Source organism: Tinamus guttatus, unplaced genomic scaffold (genome assembly GCF_059628265.1).
Source record: "Tinamus guttatus ecotype Peru unplaced genomic scaffold, ASM5962826v1 Tinamus_guttatus_pri_ptg000288l, whole genome shotgun sequence".
In the NCBI taxonomy this organism is placed as follows: domain Eukaryota; kingdom Metazoa; phylum Chordata; class Aves; order Tinamiformes; family Tinamidae; genus Tinamus; species Tinamus guttatus.
Genome location: NW_028288822.1, coordinates 3,342,401 through 3,356,052, shown reverse-complemented (window position 1 = coordinate 3,356,052; position 13,652 = coordinate 3,342,401). Strand labels below are relative to the sequence as shown.

General features: G+C 45.5%; 2 protein-coding genes across 2 annotated transcripts; one reads left to right on the top strand and one right to left on the bottom strand.

The window, feature by feature from the left end:
• The first annotated feature begins 738 nt into the window (after window positions 1–738).
• EXOSC9 (exosome component 9) lies at window positions 739–5,731 on the top strand. Its single transcript, XM_088527689.1, has 12 exons — window positions 739–843; window positions 959–1,053; window positions 1,437–1,556; window positions 1,670–1,772; window positions 2,228–2,365; window positions 2,882–2,964; window positions 3,311–3,443; window positions 3,632–3,720; window positions 3,882–4,028; window positions 4,387–4,577; window positions 4,882–4,960; window positions 5,525–5,731. The coding sequence occupies exons 1-12, from the start codon at window positions 778–780 to the stop codon at window positions 5,604–5,606; spliced, it is 1,326 nt and encodes a 441-aa protein (XP_088383815.1). The 5' UTR covers window positions 739–777; the 3' UTR covers window positions 5,607–5,731.
• Window positions 5,732–9,083: 3,352 nt separating this feature from the next.
• On the bottom strand, window positions 9,084–13,342 carry CCNA2 (cyclin A2). The gene is given in 7 exon segments (XM_088527703.1): window positions 9,084–9,284; window positions 9,729–9,862; window positions 10,284–10,397; window positions 11,534–11,738; window positions 12,291–12,514; window positions 12,631–12,746; window positions 12,832–13,342. Coding segments are annotated over 7 exon segments (1,356 nt in total). The 3' UTR covers window positions 9,084–9,232.
• Between the last annotated feature and the right edge of the window lie 310 nt (window positions 13,343–13,652).

The window sequence follows — 13,652 nt, the reverse complement described above, 5'->3', positions numbered from 1 at the left end:
TTCCATACAATTTCCTGAACAAGACCTTTTTCACAAATTCCCATGGTCCTTATTCTCTGTCACTAAAAAACACATCGAGACTCACAGGCACCACAATAATCCCTTCCAAGGCCACCTGAGCCATCACTTATGAGTACAGGTCACCAAACCATGACTAAACCTTACTTCCTCAACTACTAAATATTGCTTTATTTGCATTCCCATTGCAAGGTAATTCACTACTTTATGACCATTTCAGGCCAACTGGACTCAAATTTCACCCCCAGCGGCCTCCATGTTTCAATTCTTAACAGAGCTTAAACTTAAAAACATTGGGATGACTTACAGAAGCACCGGAAAGTCTCTTCCACTCATTTAAAAGCAGGGCTAGTGATATCAAGCAAGCTGCAGATTAACAGAGATTGATTTAACATGTAAGTTCTCAAGAGAACGAGTTTACGAATGCAGAACATGACGCTGAAATCAGTCACTCTATCAAGCACATTTACTGAGCAGGCTGAGCCCCCGGGGATAAACATGTCTCTCTTGGAAGCTGTGCTTTGCCGGAGCTGCGAAGACTGATCCCGCGTTCAGCCTCAGAGCCACATGCGAAGTGGGCCGGGCCGGGCCGGGCCGGGCCGGGCCGGACCAGCTCAGGCCCCGCTGCGCTTCGCCTCAGCCCTTCCCGCGCTGGGGCGGCTCGCGCATGCGCTCTGCTGTCCAACGGCTGCCGCGTGATGACGCAGCGGTGCGCGCCGGTCGGGATCGCACAGGCTCGCGCCGCCGTTAACGGCCGCCATGAAGGAAACGCCGCTGTCTAACTGCGAGCGGCGCTTCCTCCTCCGCGCCGTGCAGGAGCGGAAGGTGTCGGGCTCCCCTTCCCCTTCTTCCTCTCCTTCTCGCGGGCGGCGGCAGGGCCCCGGGCCCCTTCCCCGCGGGCGGCGATGGTGCAGTAACCCTGTGCGTGTCTCTCCGACAGCGCCTGGACGGGCGGCAGTGCTATGACTACCGCAACGTGCGCATCTCCTTCGGCACTGACTACGGCTGCTGCATCGTGGAGCTGGGCAAGACGAGGTAGCCGGGGCGGGATGGGGGTTCGGCGGCCGCGGGAGGCCACTCCCCGCGCCTGGCCTGTCCTTCCCTGTCTGGGGAAGAGGGCTTTAAAATAATCCGTGAGGCCCAGGGGGAGGGGCGTTGAGAAGTAATTCCCGGGATGAAGGCTGGAAGCGACAGCAGTTCGGCAGTAGGAATCCGTGCAATAAATTGGAGCACAGAGGAGAGAGAGGGCCTGGGTAGAAATTTGGAGATGACAAGTACAAAATAAAAACTGAAATGCAAGTATATATATGTCTATAAACATATATATATTTTAAGGGATTCTCTCATGTTTCTAGTGGTAGATATTTTTTTTCCTACTAAATTCAGTGATCTGAGGGTTTATTGCCCTCTCACTGCAGGGTTCTTGGACAAGTCTCATGTGAGCTCGTGCCCCCCAAGCCAAATCGGGCTACAGAAGGTATCCTTTTCTTCAATCTTGAGCTCTCACCAATGGCAGCACCCGCTTTTGAGCCTGGCAGGTATGTAGTTTCCTTAAAAAGCTAAAAAGAGGGGCACCATAAGAGCCATTATTAGGGTCCATGTAAATATACAGTTTAATTGCACACAGTCTGGGGCAATTTTGTTTTAACAGGCAATCTGAGCTGCTGGTGAAACTGAACAGGCTGATAGAACGATGCCTGAGAAACTCGAAGTGCATAGATACGGAGTCTCTCTGTGTTGTTGCTGGTGAAAAGGTACAGGAAGTTGCTGACTCCGGACACGAGAGGACGTATATGTTTTTTTCGAAGTGGTCACTGTCTTGTTTTGAAAACTCAGAATTTTGACTTTAGCCTAACGTAGTAAGGATGTAACCATCTGAGTTTGCATGCCATGTGTTTTAATTTACTCATCTCTGCAAGCCTTTTGCAACAGTTAGCACCCTGAAGTATTTCTTTGCCGATTGAATATCTTAACTATATTTCATTGTTGTGTATCTGTCAAAATTACCAGTGTTTAAACCTAGCATACTGTGTATCTTTGGATTTACTAAGATTTTTCATTATGACTTCTTAAACCAAGAACTGATGAATTTATGAGTATACTCTAGTACTTTGTTTTGGTGACTCAGAAGCTGAAATCATTGCAATAATGACAGCTTCTGTGGAATCATGCTATCAAGTCCTGAGCCATTATGTGCACTTTTCCCTAGGTTTGGCAAATTCGTGTGGACCTGCACCTGTTAAATCATGATGGGAACATCATTGATGCCGCTAGTATAGCAGGAATTGTAGCTTTGTGTCATTTTCGCAGACCAGATGTATCTGTGCAAGGAGAGGAAATAACTGTGGTAAGTTATATATCAGTCTATAGTAAGTGCTATAGGACCGCAGATAGTTGTTCCTCTCTGTCCAAGAGAGAAGAAATAAATGTTTATGTCAGTAGATGAACTCCAAGATCCCTGTTGCTTAGGATGAAGGCCTTGTTGCACAACTTGCAAGAGGATAGTAAGTAAGAGAGCCTGCTGAACACATAATTTTATCAACTTCAGGCTTAGGGGAGTATTAATTGTAAGAAGAATTTTGTGGAATGTTTTGACTCATGAGCTACTGTCAACCAGATCAAATACAAGAATGAAGAATGGGCTGTATTAATTACCTATGTAATTAATATCAGAAAGAACCACACAAGAAGTATTAGAAAGACTTTTCTTTTGTTAATATTTGGATCAGTAGAAGTTCACGTACCTTTTTTCTATGCTTTTTTTTTTTAAAAAAAATCCTTTACATATCTCATGCATACAGTACATCATCTTCAAATTAAATGTTTTGTAAATAACTTTCTTCTGGACTAATTCTTTTTAAAGTACACCCCTGAGGAGCGTGATCCTGTCCCTTTGAGTATCCATCACATGCCTATTTGTGTCAGTTTTGCCTTCTTCCAACAAGGGTAAGCTTTTTTTTAAGCCTTTGACAGAAACAAGCTATTAGCAGTTCTGCAGAAAATGACAATGTAGAAGAGTCCTAAAAATATTGGTAACCATAGACTTGTTTCTTAAAATACTTTACCTGGAATGAGAAATGATGGTAATACTTAAGCATACTGCACAAGTTTAAAAGGAAACAGCACCTTTTACAGACAATGAAGAAATGGATTGAGGATGGAAAGGCCTATTCATAATTACTATTTCTATTTAAGCTTTTTTTTTTCCCCATTCTTATTTTATTAAAGATAGTAACTTCCTTGCAAATTTTTTTTTTTTCTTATTGCATTATATGTGGAAACTTCATTCTAGTACCTACTTACTGGTGGATCCAAGTGAAAGAGAGGAACAGGTAATGGATGGTCTCCTTGTAATTGCCATGAATAAACACCAGGAAATTTGCACCATACAGTCCAGTGGTGGGATTATGCTGTTAAAGGATCAGGTAAATATTTGCCTTGAGCAGCCTTTCAAATCTAAACTACTCCCTGTAGTAGTGTAGATACTGAAAAGTCCTGTTAATGTGAGTTCCTAGTGTATTTTATGTGTTTTTTGTCTGTGGTGTACTATGGTTCTGGTCAAATTCCTGTTTTTTACAATTATAACCTGCTGTTACATATATATTATAAACAGGTTCTGAGATGCAGTAAAATAGCAGCTGTAAAGGTTGCAGAAATAACAGAACTAATTCAGAAGGCTTTGGAGAATGATCAGAAAGTTAGGTGAGTTTGGGGAAAGGGGCAAGAGATCATTTTCAATAAACATGTGGGAGGGAGCAGCCTTTAATATGAATAGCATTTTTTTTCCTTGTAGCTGTTTTAAGCATGAAAAGAAAAAGAATTTGTAAACGTAAAACATCCTGAAATAACATGTCATTGACTAGGAAAGAAGGTGGGAAATTTGGCTTTGCAGAATCTATACCAAATCAGAAGATCACTGCCTTCAAAATGGAGGGAGCTGCTGTTGATACTAAGGATGTGGAAGAACAAGCAGAAGAAATCATCACTAAGGCTGATCCTCCTTCTGAAGTGTATCCTTTTTAATGCGACATGTGGGAGGGTTGAGGGGAAAGGCTTCCCCTCAGCTACCACTTCAGCACTTTTAAAGGTAAACACGGCCAAAATTTCTCACAGTCTAGGTACTCTCACAGCCTCCAGATGAAATTATCGCCATCATACTGGTGTTGGTGGTAACAGCCTTTAGATAATTTCATTCATATTTAGTTAACGTTAAGAATTAAAACTGTCCATCTCCCTAGAAACAAAGTATTCTCTTCTACCTCCCCCTTAAAGACTTAGGGAGAAAAGACACAGATTAAAATCCACCTAATTTGCATTAAATTACCAACAGATTGCCAACTAACAGGGGCTTTTCTTAACTACTTCAAGTTTTACCCAACCAATACTGCACACTCCTGGGACAGCCCAAATTGGGGAAGGAATAGAAAATGCCTGGGGAGACCTTGAAGAATCTGAGAGAGAAGAAACTGCAGATGAGGAAGGTGAAACTGATGCTACTGCTTTTGAATGGGAGAAAGTTAAAATGGAGGATACCAGTGTTACCAACGAAACTGAGAAAGGTGAATATTCATATTGGTATTAGACACTTATAACAACATCACTTTGTTAGCAGTCAAGAATTAAAAGAGTAAGAACTGCCCGTCAAGAAAGGGGAACGAGGATAGCCACTTTTTGAGACACCCCTTTCCTAGTTAGTATACCACCCAAAACAAATTTCTTTTTAAGAAATGTCCAGGTGAAGGTTCAGAGCAGCACTAGCAGTAGTGAGCATCTGTCTTTCTAGTTGGAGTATTTATTTAGGAATAATTACTAGCTACCGAAGTCTGCACAAAACTCATCAGATGTGTGTTTGTTTCTTTGAAGATGAACCTATTGTCTTGTCTGATAGTGAAGAGGAAGAAGTTGTCATTCTGGAACCACAGGCTCCACCACGGAAAACAAGGTAAAGGTACTTCGACAATACAAGGGGGAAGAAGTAGATGAGGAATAGTTTCTGAAAGCACCAGCTGTTTTCAAAGACATCGCTCTCTAGCATGTGTGGAGATGACCAAGGCCAAGCCCAGAACTGCAGTGATCAAAGGGGCTGCAGAGAGAGCAGTGAGGAAGTTTCAATGGATGGTAGTCAGCTCCCTTTGGAGAACACTAGTCCTGTCTGACCTGCAGCTGTGCAAGAGGCTTAAAAATGTTTGACTAGTCTCAATCCTACCACGGGCCTAAGAGCATCAAAGTGTATTTGAAGCAGTTACTGCTTAAGAGATGCTGCAGAGAGTGCCTCTTATAGCTCATCTTGAAATTCAATCCTTCAGAGGTGAGACTTAGTGTCATAGCCCTCCATTAGCCATGGAAACTTAAGTTAAAACATTTTTAAACACATGTAAACATTCAGATTCAAGTTGGAGCTCTGTGCTGAGCAGGGTAGATGTTTGCTGTGTTAGAGAAGATCAACTAACTTTTAAAATAAAAATCCTTAATGTGTTATTTTGTTTAAAATGTCATTTGCTCACAGAACACAGGCCAACTTGAAACAAGAAAATACAAGTAAGAAAACATTTAACAAAAAGAGAAAAAAGAAGAGAGTTGCTCATTAAAGTGATCACCTGTCCTTCAGACATAGTGTACAATACATAATTTGTCTATTGTTACTGACCTTATTTTTGTAGATAACTTTCCTCCCATCCCAACTCAGGTGTGCTTTCGTATATACTTCACATATGTGTACACATTTTGAAATAAAAGAAATCAAGTTTCTGTATAAATTAAATTCTCTGGTAGTAAATTCTCTCAACTGACTCAAGTTGTTTAACTTGAGTTGTACAAACAGGCGAAAGAGCAACCTTAGCAAAACAGTCCCAGCAACAACTCAATTTTTATAGGAGTATAAATCACAGTACTACGTGTTGTAAGATAGGTATAGACAAGAGGTCAGTTGTTAGAAAGAATTAGGGCTCCAGCTTAACAGCAGGAGAAGGGTTCTTTGATTAACATAGCTATTACCATACCTTGAAAGATGCCATGGCAGGATGTGATTAAGACAGTCTTTCTGGATCATTCCATATCTTACCTTCACTAAAATTGCTTTATAGAAAATGAGCAAAAATAAAATTACTTGAAATATCATAAAAGCAAATGGCCAAGGACAAGAGGCTGCAAAATGTGAATGAGAATGACTCACAGTTCCGCTTTTTTTTTTTAAAGTTTAATTAAATATTACATGCAACAAACAGGAATGCTTCTTGTCCTAAAGAATTATGTTCTGAATTTAAAATGAGGCACAACAAAGCAAAGGAAAGAAGTTTCCAAGATGGTTTAGCTGCTTTGGTTGAAAACTGAGTCAAATCGTAAACACATGTATATGTACAAGAGCAAAGTAGGATTCTTTTACATGTGACCTCAGTATTTTGTGAAATATGAACAGGAAGGAAGTTGCTATTGCAAATACTATATGTGAGAGTAGGGTTTTAGAACTGGCACAAGGGCAACTTCTTGCTAATTATCAGCTTTAATCAAGGTGTGTCCTTTCCAAAAGGGGCAAACATTGTCTTCCTCCAGGAGCTCAAAGAGTGTATTTTCTTAGTGTCAGTTCTTCTCATTGGAAATGGCCTTTAGGAGTACAGGAATGAGGGAAGATTGAGTTTCACCTTCTTGAGGAAGAAGAGTATTCTTGGCACCTCTTTTGTCTCTCTTTTTACTTAGGGATCCTGTTATTTCCCTACCTAATAGGGCATGCCCTACATCCCTAAGTTGTTTCTTTTGAAAGTAATACAGAAGTTACACTGGATAGACAAAATGGTAGTACAGTGCAGCCTTTTCTGTTTTGTTCAAAGCTCCAAGAAATTCTAGAAAGGCCTCCTGCTAACTGTAGAAACTGAAGAGGCTGCTGATCCCTGCAGCAGCAAAACTGTGGGCAGAGCAGGAAGAACAGAGCCAGACGACGGCCAGAATGCTAGCCCAGTGCCAGAGCCTTTCTCAGGCTATAGCAGACCCCATAGGCTGAATGCAAAGCTTAGGGAGCAAGGCAGCATTATCCTCTATGCTATTTTTTTTAACCTATCCTTTATCCAAAGCTGAGCAAGGAGACGTTTCAGTAGTTGTAAAATAAGAGGGCCTAAGCCTTTCACCTGAGTACTGGCATTTTGCTCTTTTCTGGGGAAAGTAATTTGTAAGCTTTAAGTTATTTCTCTTATGTTTGCACTTCTTAGTAATATTTAAAGTTCCCAGTCTATGCCACCAAAAGGAGAAGGCAGGACCCAGCTTCTCAGGAAGAGCTGTGGGCTCTAGGCCTGCAGACAGTGGTCAGGGAACATTTTCATAAGAGCTGCCAAGGTCACCAGCTGCAGTTCCCAGTAGAGCAAGGGCCCACATGTTAATGGATATTCAGACCCACTCCCCTGTAAGGCTAGAGCATTTCCCAAACTAAGCATCAGACATGATAATGTGTAGTTTCAGTCAAACCAAGTTTAGCTTTTCAGTGTCAAGCTATTACAATTGAGCTAATGAAGCTAATGGAGAACAAGGAAGACTAACAAGATACAGTTCATCATTACTCATTAGAAGACACACAACATTTCTGCCAAAGTGCATCCCAAAAGCTCATATCTGCCAAAAGAGAGGGCCTCTGCTGCATACTCTTGTCTTTGCTTCACAAACCAACACCACTAAACTAGAGTTCTGTAAACTGTGTTGTTTTGTGGAGGACTCTGACTACAGACTGAGCAGAGCTGAGCTGGAGTTCAGCAGGCATCGGGGCAGAAGAGCAAGTTTTTAGCTACTCACTTGACACGTGAGTTTTCTCACCAAAATGCGTGCTTAACAGCTCGCTAGAGGGCAGCTGCTGTCCTTTTTTATAGCCCACATCATTTGTCCCAGAGACAATAGGTATACAATTCTGCTGGTGCTGTTCATGTCTTCAGATAGGCACCCCACTATGCTTACTAACTTCATATTAGAGTGGCACAGGTTCAGCAGGGCAGTCCTTGGAGGGATTTAGGAAGGAGTGCCAATTTAGGATGGTAATGCCACCAACTGGCACTGTTTTTAAGGTACCAGCAGGACCACTAACATCAGATGTAAAGATGTTTATTAGCCAACCTGGAAATGGCCCATTTAAAAATCCCCTTCCATACATTCACTGATTTACAGGCAAAGCACAGTAAGGTCAGGACATCACTCCTTTTGTACATGTTGAAGGCGAGTGTCCATTTGATCCAACACTGATTATTTGCCGCTAGCTTGGTAACAGGTATAGGGAAATTCTAAGAAAAATTAAGATGAGCTGGTTACACCTTTGCTGTATGCTGCAGAGGAGCCCTTCCAAAGCGATAGGGATGTGCATAGTGAGGGCCACGCAAAAGGGATCCCTTCCATCCTCCCTCCCTCTTGACAGCACAGCAGCAGATCACTCTGGTGGCAAGACTGAACTGCAGCAAAGTGCCAAGTGAACTAATGAATTTAGTTGGACATTGATGGGCTTTTGGGGCAGATAATGCATTAGTGGGAACTCCATGGCCTTAAATTAGTATCCATTTTAGACTTTGACCAGAAGGTACCTATGGCAAGTCCATTCTGCACATAGAGGAAGCACCAAGGACAGACTCTCCGGCTAGTTCGAAGCACATGGTCCTTGTAGTAGAGCACTCAGCCTTTAACCTGACAGATCAGGCAGTATATTGCATTTCTACAACCAGGCTCCCAGTATCTAGCACTTCCTAAAGAGTCTCGCACAAATACAATTAAGGAAGGTGTTCTCTTTGTACCTGTGCAGTTCCTTCAAAATTATAACTGTTAAGCCACATTCTTAGTCTGTGCTAAGCCTCAGTTTAAACTAGACAGTAGAAAAAATGCTACAAATACTGTTATGGAGTCCAAGTCAGTCTCACTTGGAAAAGAGCAAAGCCCTATTTTAATGCCCTGCTGTTTTTACTGTTTATAATTAGATAAGCAATCTCAGACATGCACTTGGTCTGAATGGTTAATTTTGTGCTTAAAGAGAACATCCTTAAAAAAAAACAAAAGTCCAGCTAAATATTTTAACAAGATTGCATGTACAAAAGATTTACATTAAAACCACATAAAACTAACTTCATAATTAAGCTCATCAAAACCTGCATTAATATTCCAAATGATCACATCTAGATTTCTGAACCTTGTTTAAAACTGTACATTATTTTCTTGCAAAGGTAATATACATCTTTTTAAAAGATCAGTCTCTTGATTATTACAATAAGTTTAGTGTCTCTGGCGGATCAATGAGCGATACTCCATGGTACCTAGAGGAGGGGAGGAAAAACACACAGGCTGTAATCTCACTTAAGCGCTGTGTGCTGGAAAGAGCAGCACAGGCACTGCAGCAAAGAGCCTTTTGCTAACAGCAGGGCCAGCAAAAAACTCTGGAGCACGTCGGCCACTCGGGTTTCTAGGAGCATGAGGCAGCCTCCTGACTGCCAATTGCACAAGCATCAGGAAAATCACTGCACTTACCACAGCACAGCTAACGGCCTAGGCAGTGATAGCTGGTCTGTCAGTGAACATGAGCTACTGCTCCACAAAGCACCACATACAAATCTTGGGAGTCTTGTCACTCACAATGTCCATTTGGTTAGTTTAGTCTGTCTTAAGACCCATCTCAAGCTGAAACCCCCAGAGCAGCAACTACACAGTAGGATAACTCACACTTAATACTAAATTTATCATACATGTCCACAGATACTTACTTTGTACTCTTGTATTTTTCCCTTATTGACTGTTGCGTGTGTTGTGCTGCTTTGAGGTAGGTCTTGTGTAGGTCCATGAGGCAAGGCTTAATGTTTTCAAGGGTGTAGCCTGTTACTTTGCACAAAGATTCAGGCTGAGAAAAAGAAAAGCAAGAGGAACATTTGGGCACATTTCCCTTGGGCATCAAGCAGTTTAATAACCACTGCTCAGATTTTAGCAGTTCATTAATCCCAAAAACTAGCCTTTAGAGACACAAACTAGAAATATTCCTCACCTCCAGTGGTCACTGCCTATCACAAGGAGGCTGCTAACAGCTTTCAGGGGAATCACAAGAGCAGAGCACATCAGGAGATGCTTCTCCCTTCCCAGAAGGGGTTCCCCCTCCCACCCCTCTCTTTCAGATACCACAGGGACAATCTGTAATAACAAACTCTTGGTGTGGAGGGGCTGTACTTCCAGCAGCCTGAGCCCTAAAAGGAGCCTTGGCCACACAATGCAGAACTGCATAAAATAGTTGTGAAGAGAATTGAAGACTCTGTTTCGGTGCTACATACCCACGTTTGTCCACTGATTGTGTAGCCTGCTAGATGAAATGCTGCAGCAGCAATAACTGATGGCAGGTATTTCAGGTAAGGATCAGCATCTATTAGACTCAGCTCCCCAAGATACTGCAAGAAGACAAGAGAATCATCTACTTTCAAAAGGAAGAATAAAAAAACAGCTTCACTTGGATACAACCTTAAGTTCCAAATCCTGCCCATTAGTGAAACAGCTTTTCCCAGTTAATTCCCTTAGTGAGATGGTCCCACGTTTTTGCTTTCCAGCAAATACTGATACTCTGCTCAAGACAAAGTTGAGACAGGTTAAAGCACTGGACACAGGTGCAGGGAGAAAATGAAAAAAATAAGGCCTGACAAATGGAACTGCCATCTGATTCTGGGTGTCCTTAATAGCAAAAAAAAAAAAAACTGGAGACTACCCAAGAAACACTCCTCAGAGCATCCACGCTACCCACAGCCTAACATCGCTCGCACGCGCGCTCTGCAGGCAGCACAGGTCTAGCCTTGGAGGCACACAAGGTCCAGGCATGCCTGACCTTTGCCTGGTGAGACTGCTGCTTCCCTTTAGCATCTCCAGCACCTGCCGCACGCCTGGAGTTTGTGATAACGTCAGACTAGATCCAGAACAAGTCCGAGATGTTCACTGTTCATACTCTGTTCAAGAAACTAGCTTCTAGACTTGTAGCTTGATAATCGTATCCTTTCCAGACAAACTGAACCCTGGTAGACAAGTCCACCTAGACAAGATACTAGCTATTCAAGGTGCAGGTTTCTGGTAATTGATGACAACTATGCATTGATCCCTATACAATTTTAACATGGAAACTTAAGGAACAATGTGCCTTTTGGCGGGGAGAACACATTAATTTTAGATAGGAAAGTATCAGGGGAAGCAACCAGCCCTGAAACAGACCCAGAATTTATCAGTCTCAGCCTGCTCTGAGCAAGCACTCATGCTTGAGCCAGCTCAAATAGCAGACAACAAGGCTGTTTGAGATGCTAAGTAGCCAACAAAAGGGTTGCTCTCCAGAGGCGGAGCAACACCCCAGAGGGACACAGGGGGCACCAGCTGTGCTCCCCAGGCCTCTCCCAAAGAGGGACCTTAGTGATTTAACAGAGGCTGAGACAGGAAAGCCTGCCCTGAAATACCTTGCACCGGTTTTCTATTGGTAAAAGAAAACAGAGCTTGCAAGGTGCACTAATAACTGCCCCGTTACACAGTTCAGCTATTAATTCTTACTTACCATGGATAAGCTCTCAACTTTTGCGCTTGTCTGTTCGTGCAGGAAATACTGGGTAAGGAACTGGTTGATCGTTGGAGCTGCCAAGTCAAATGATAAAACTTTCAAAATTAAGTGCTCCATCCTTAGAACTTGCTTCTTGGTGTAGGTGTCATCTGTGATGTAGACAAACTCTGCGACCTCAGGCGGGTAGATTTCTTCAAACTTTCTGCAGTAAAGAGTAGTTATGAGCAAGTTGTTGCATAGCAGAGGACCAGGTTAAGTGGCAACACTTAATGAAAAGCAGAAAAGTACAAGTTCTGGCTTGTGGAGTAGCTGCATCCTGTTACTCAAGTTTGCTGCCTCCAGTCCCCTAGGTCCTGGATCAGCATAACTTTGAAGTTAGAGACTTAATAGCTTTACTGTTAAGTAATTTGGGACTCAGGAGTTACTGAAGTTCCTGAAAACACAGTAGACTAACAGTTGTGAGCAAGAATTGCTTTGCACATACATCCCCAAATACATCCCAAAAGCTTTTTGCTGCTGCAGCTGCAAATAATGACTCCTCACACTAGGCCTCTCCACAAACATAGCTAGTTCCTTGTTTGCAGCATTCGACCTAAGCTACCAAGCTCTTCAGGGGATAACTACGGCTTCCTACCTAGCGCAAAACCACCCTGGTCAGTCAGATTACACAGAACAGAATGTGAGCACCACAAGAGAAGATTTCCAGACACACGAGACCAGCAAGTGGAATTTCCCGTTAACCAGCTCCACTTACGATGCAAGCAGCATGGCTGCGGTACCCACGAGCTGGAGCTTTCCTCGCAGGACAGACATGGAAGACAGAAACCTATCAATGTAGTTGACAGCTAAGTGCAGGGTTTCGTTCTGTAGCTTGTATTCCTCGCCAACCTCCACCAGCCAGTCCACAAGAATGGCCCGCATGTTGTTGGTGATGTCGGGCTGCTTCTTCATATAGCCCATTTTGGGCTTGCACTTCACCTGGAGGATGCGCAACACACAAGGTTTAGCTTGTGCAGGGCGGCTGGGGAGGCACTGGCCGCCCTCCTTAGGGGGTGCTGAGCAGCGCAGGGGGCCCTGCCTGGGCGCCCTCCTACCTCCATCTCCCGCAGGTAGCCATGGATGTCGCCCGCGTAGTCGGGCACATTGTTCACGTTGGGGCTCGTCTCCTCGGCCTCGGAGGAGATGGAGATGTCCATGATGCTCGGCGAGTCTGGCGGGAGAGAGCAGTTACCTCAGCAGCCCCGCCGCCAGGCCCGGGGCACCGGGAGCACCGTGCCGGCCCCAGGGGCACTCACCGCAGCTCAGCTCCAAGCTGTTGCTCAGCGGCGCCAGCGGCCGCCGCTCCCCCAGGGCGCTCACAGCCACCCGCAGTCCCAGCGCCGTCGCCTCTTCCTTCTTGGCCGCCGCCTCCTGTTCCTTGTCGGTCGCCGCCACCGCCATCGCTCCGCGCCTTCGCGGCCGCTCGCCATCGGGCTCGTCCACATGGATGGCGAAAGGCGGCTGCGCCCCGCACGGCCGCCCCGCCGCCGCCCGGGCCTCGCTCCGCGCCGCCTGCCGGGGGCGGCATCGTCAGCGCCGGCGCGGCCCGCGCCGCTGACAGGCGCCCTGACAGCTCCCGCCGCGCCAAGATGGCGGCCCCACAGCCCCCCCACCCCCCGCACCCGCACTTGCCTGCGGCGGCGCGGGCCGCACCGCGGGGCCCCGCAGCAGCCCCAGCGCCACGCGGGCGGCGGCGGGCGGCGCCTTGGCGGCGGCAGCAGCAGTGGCGGGCGGGACATTCTCCTGGTTCTCCTGCTCCGCGAACATGATGGCGGCGCCGGGAGCGGGCCGGGCCGCGCGAGCGCTCCCAGGGCCGCCGAGTCTCGCGCCGCGGCGCGGCTCTGGCCCCTCAAGTAGCCCGCGACTATTGAACCAGCCAATGAGCGAGCGCGCGCCGCGCGCGTCACGCGGCCTACGGGCAGCGGCGAGGGCCAAATGGGAGCGCGGCGCGGCGGGGAGAGGGCACGGCCTGAGGCGGAGGGGCGGGGCCTGCAGAGCGGGAGGAAGGCCGCATGCGCAGTGCGCGCCGGGCAGCGGCTGCCGCCTCCCGCGCGGGGAGGCGCCTCGGCCCCATTCG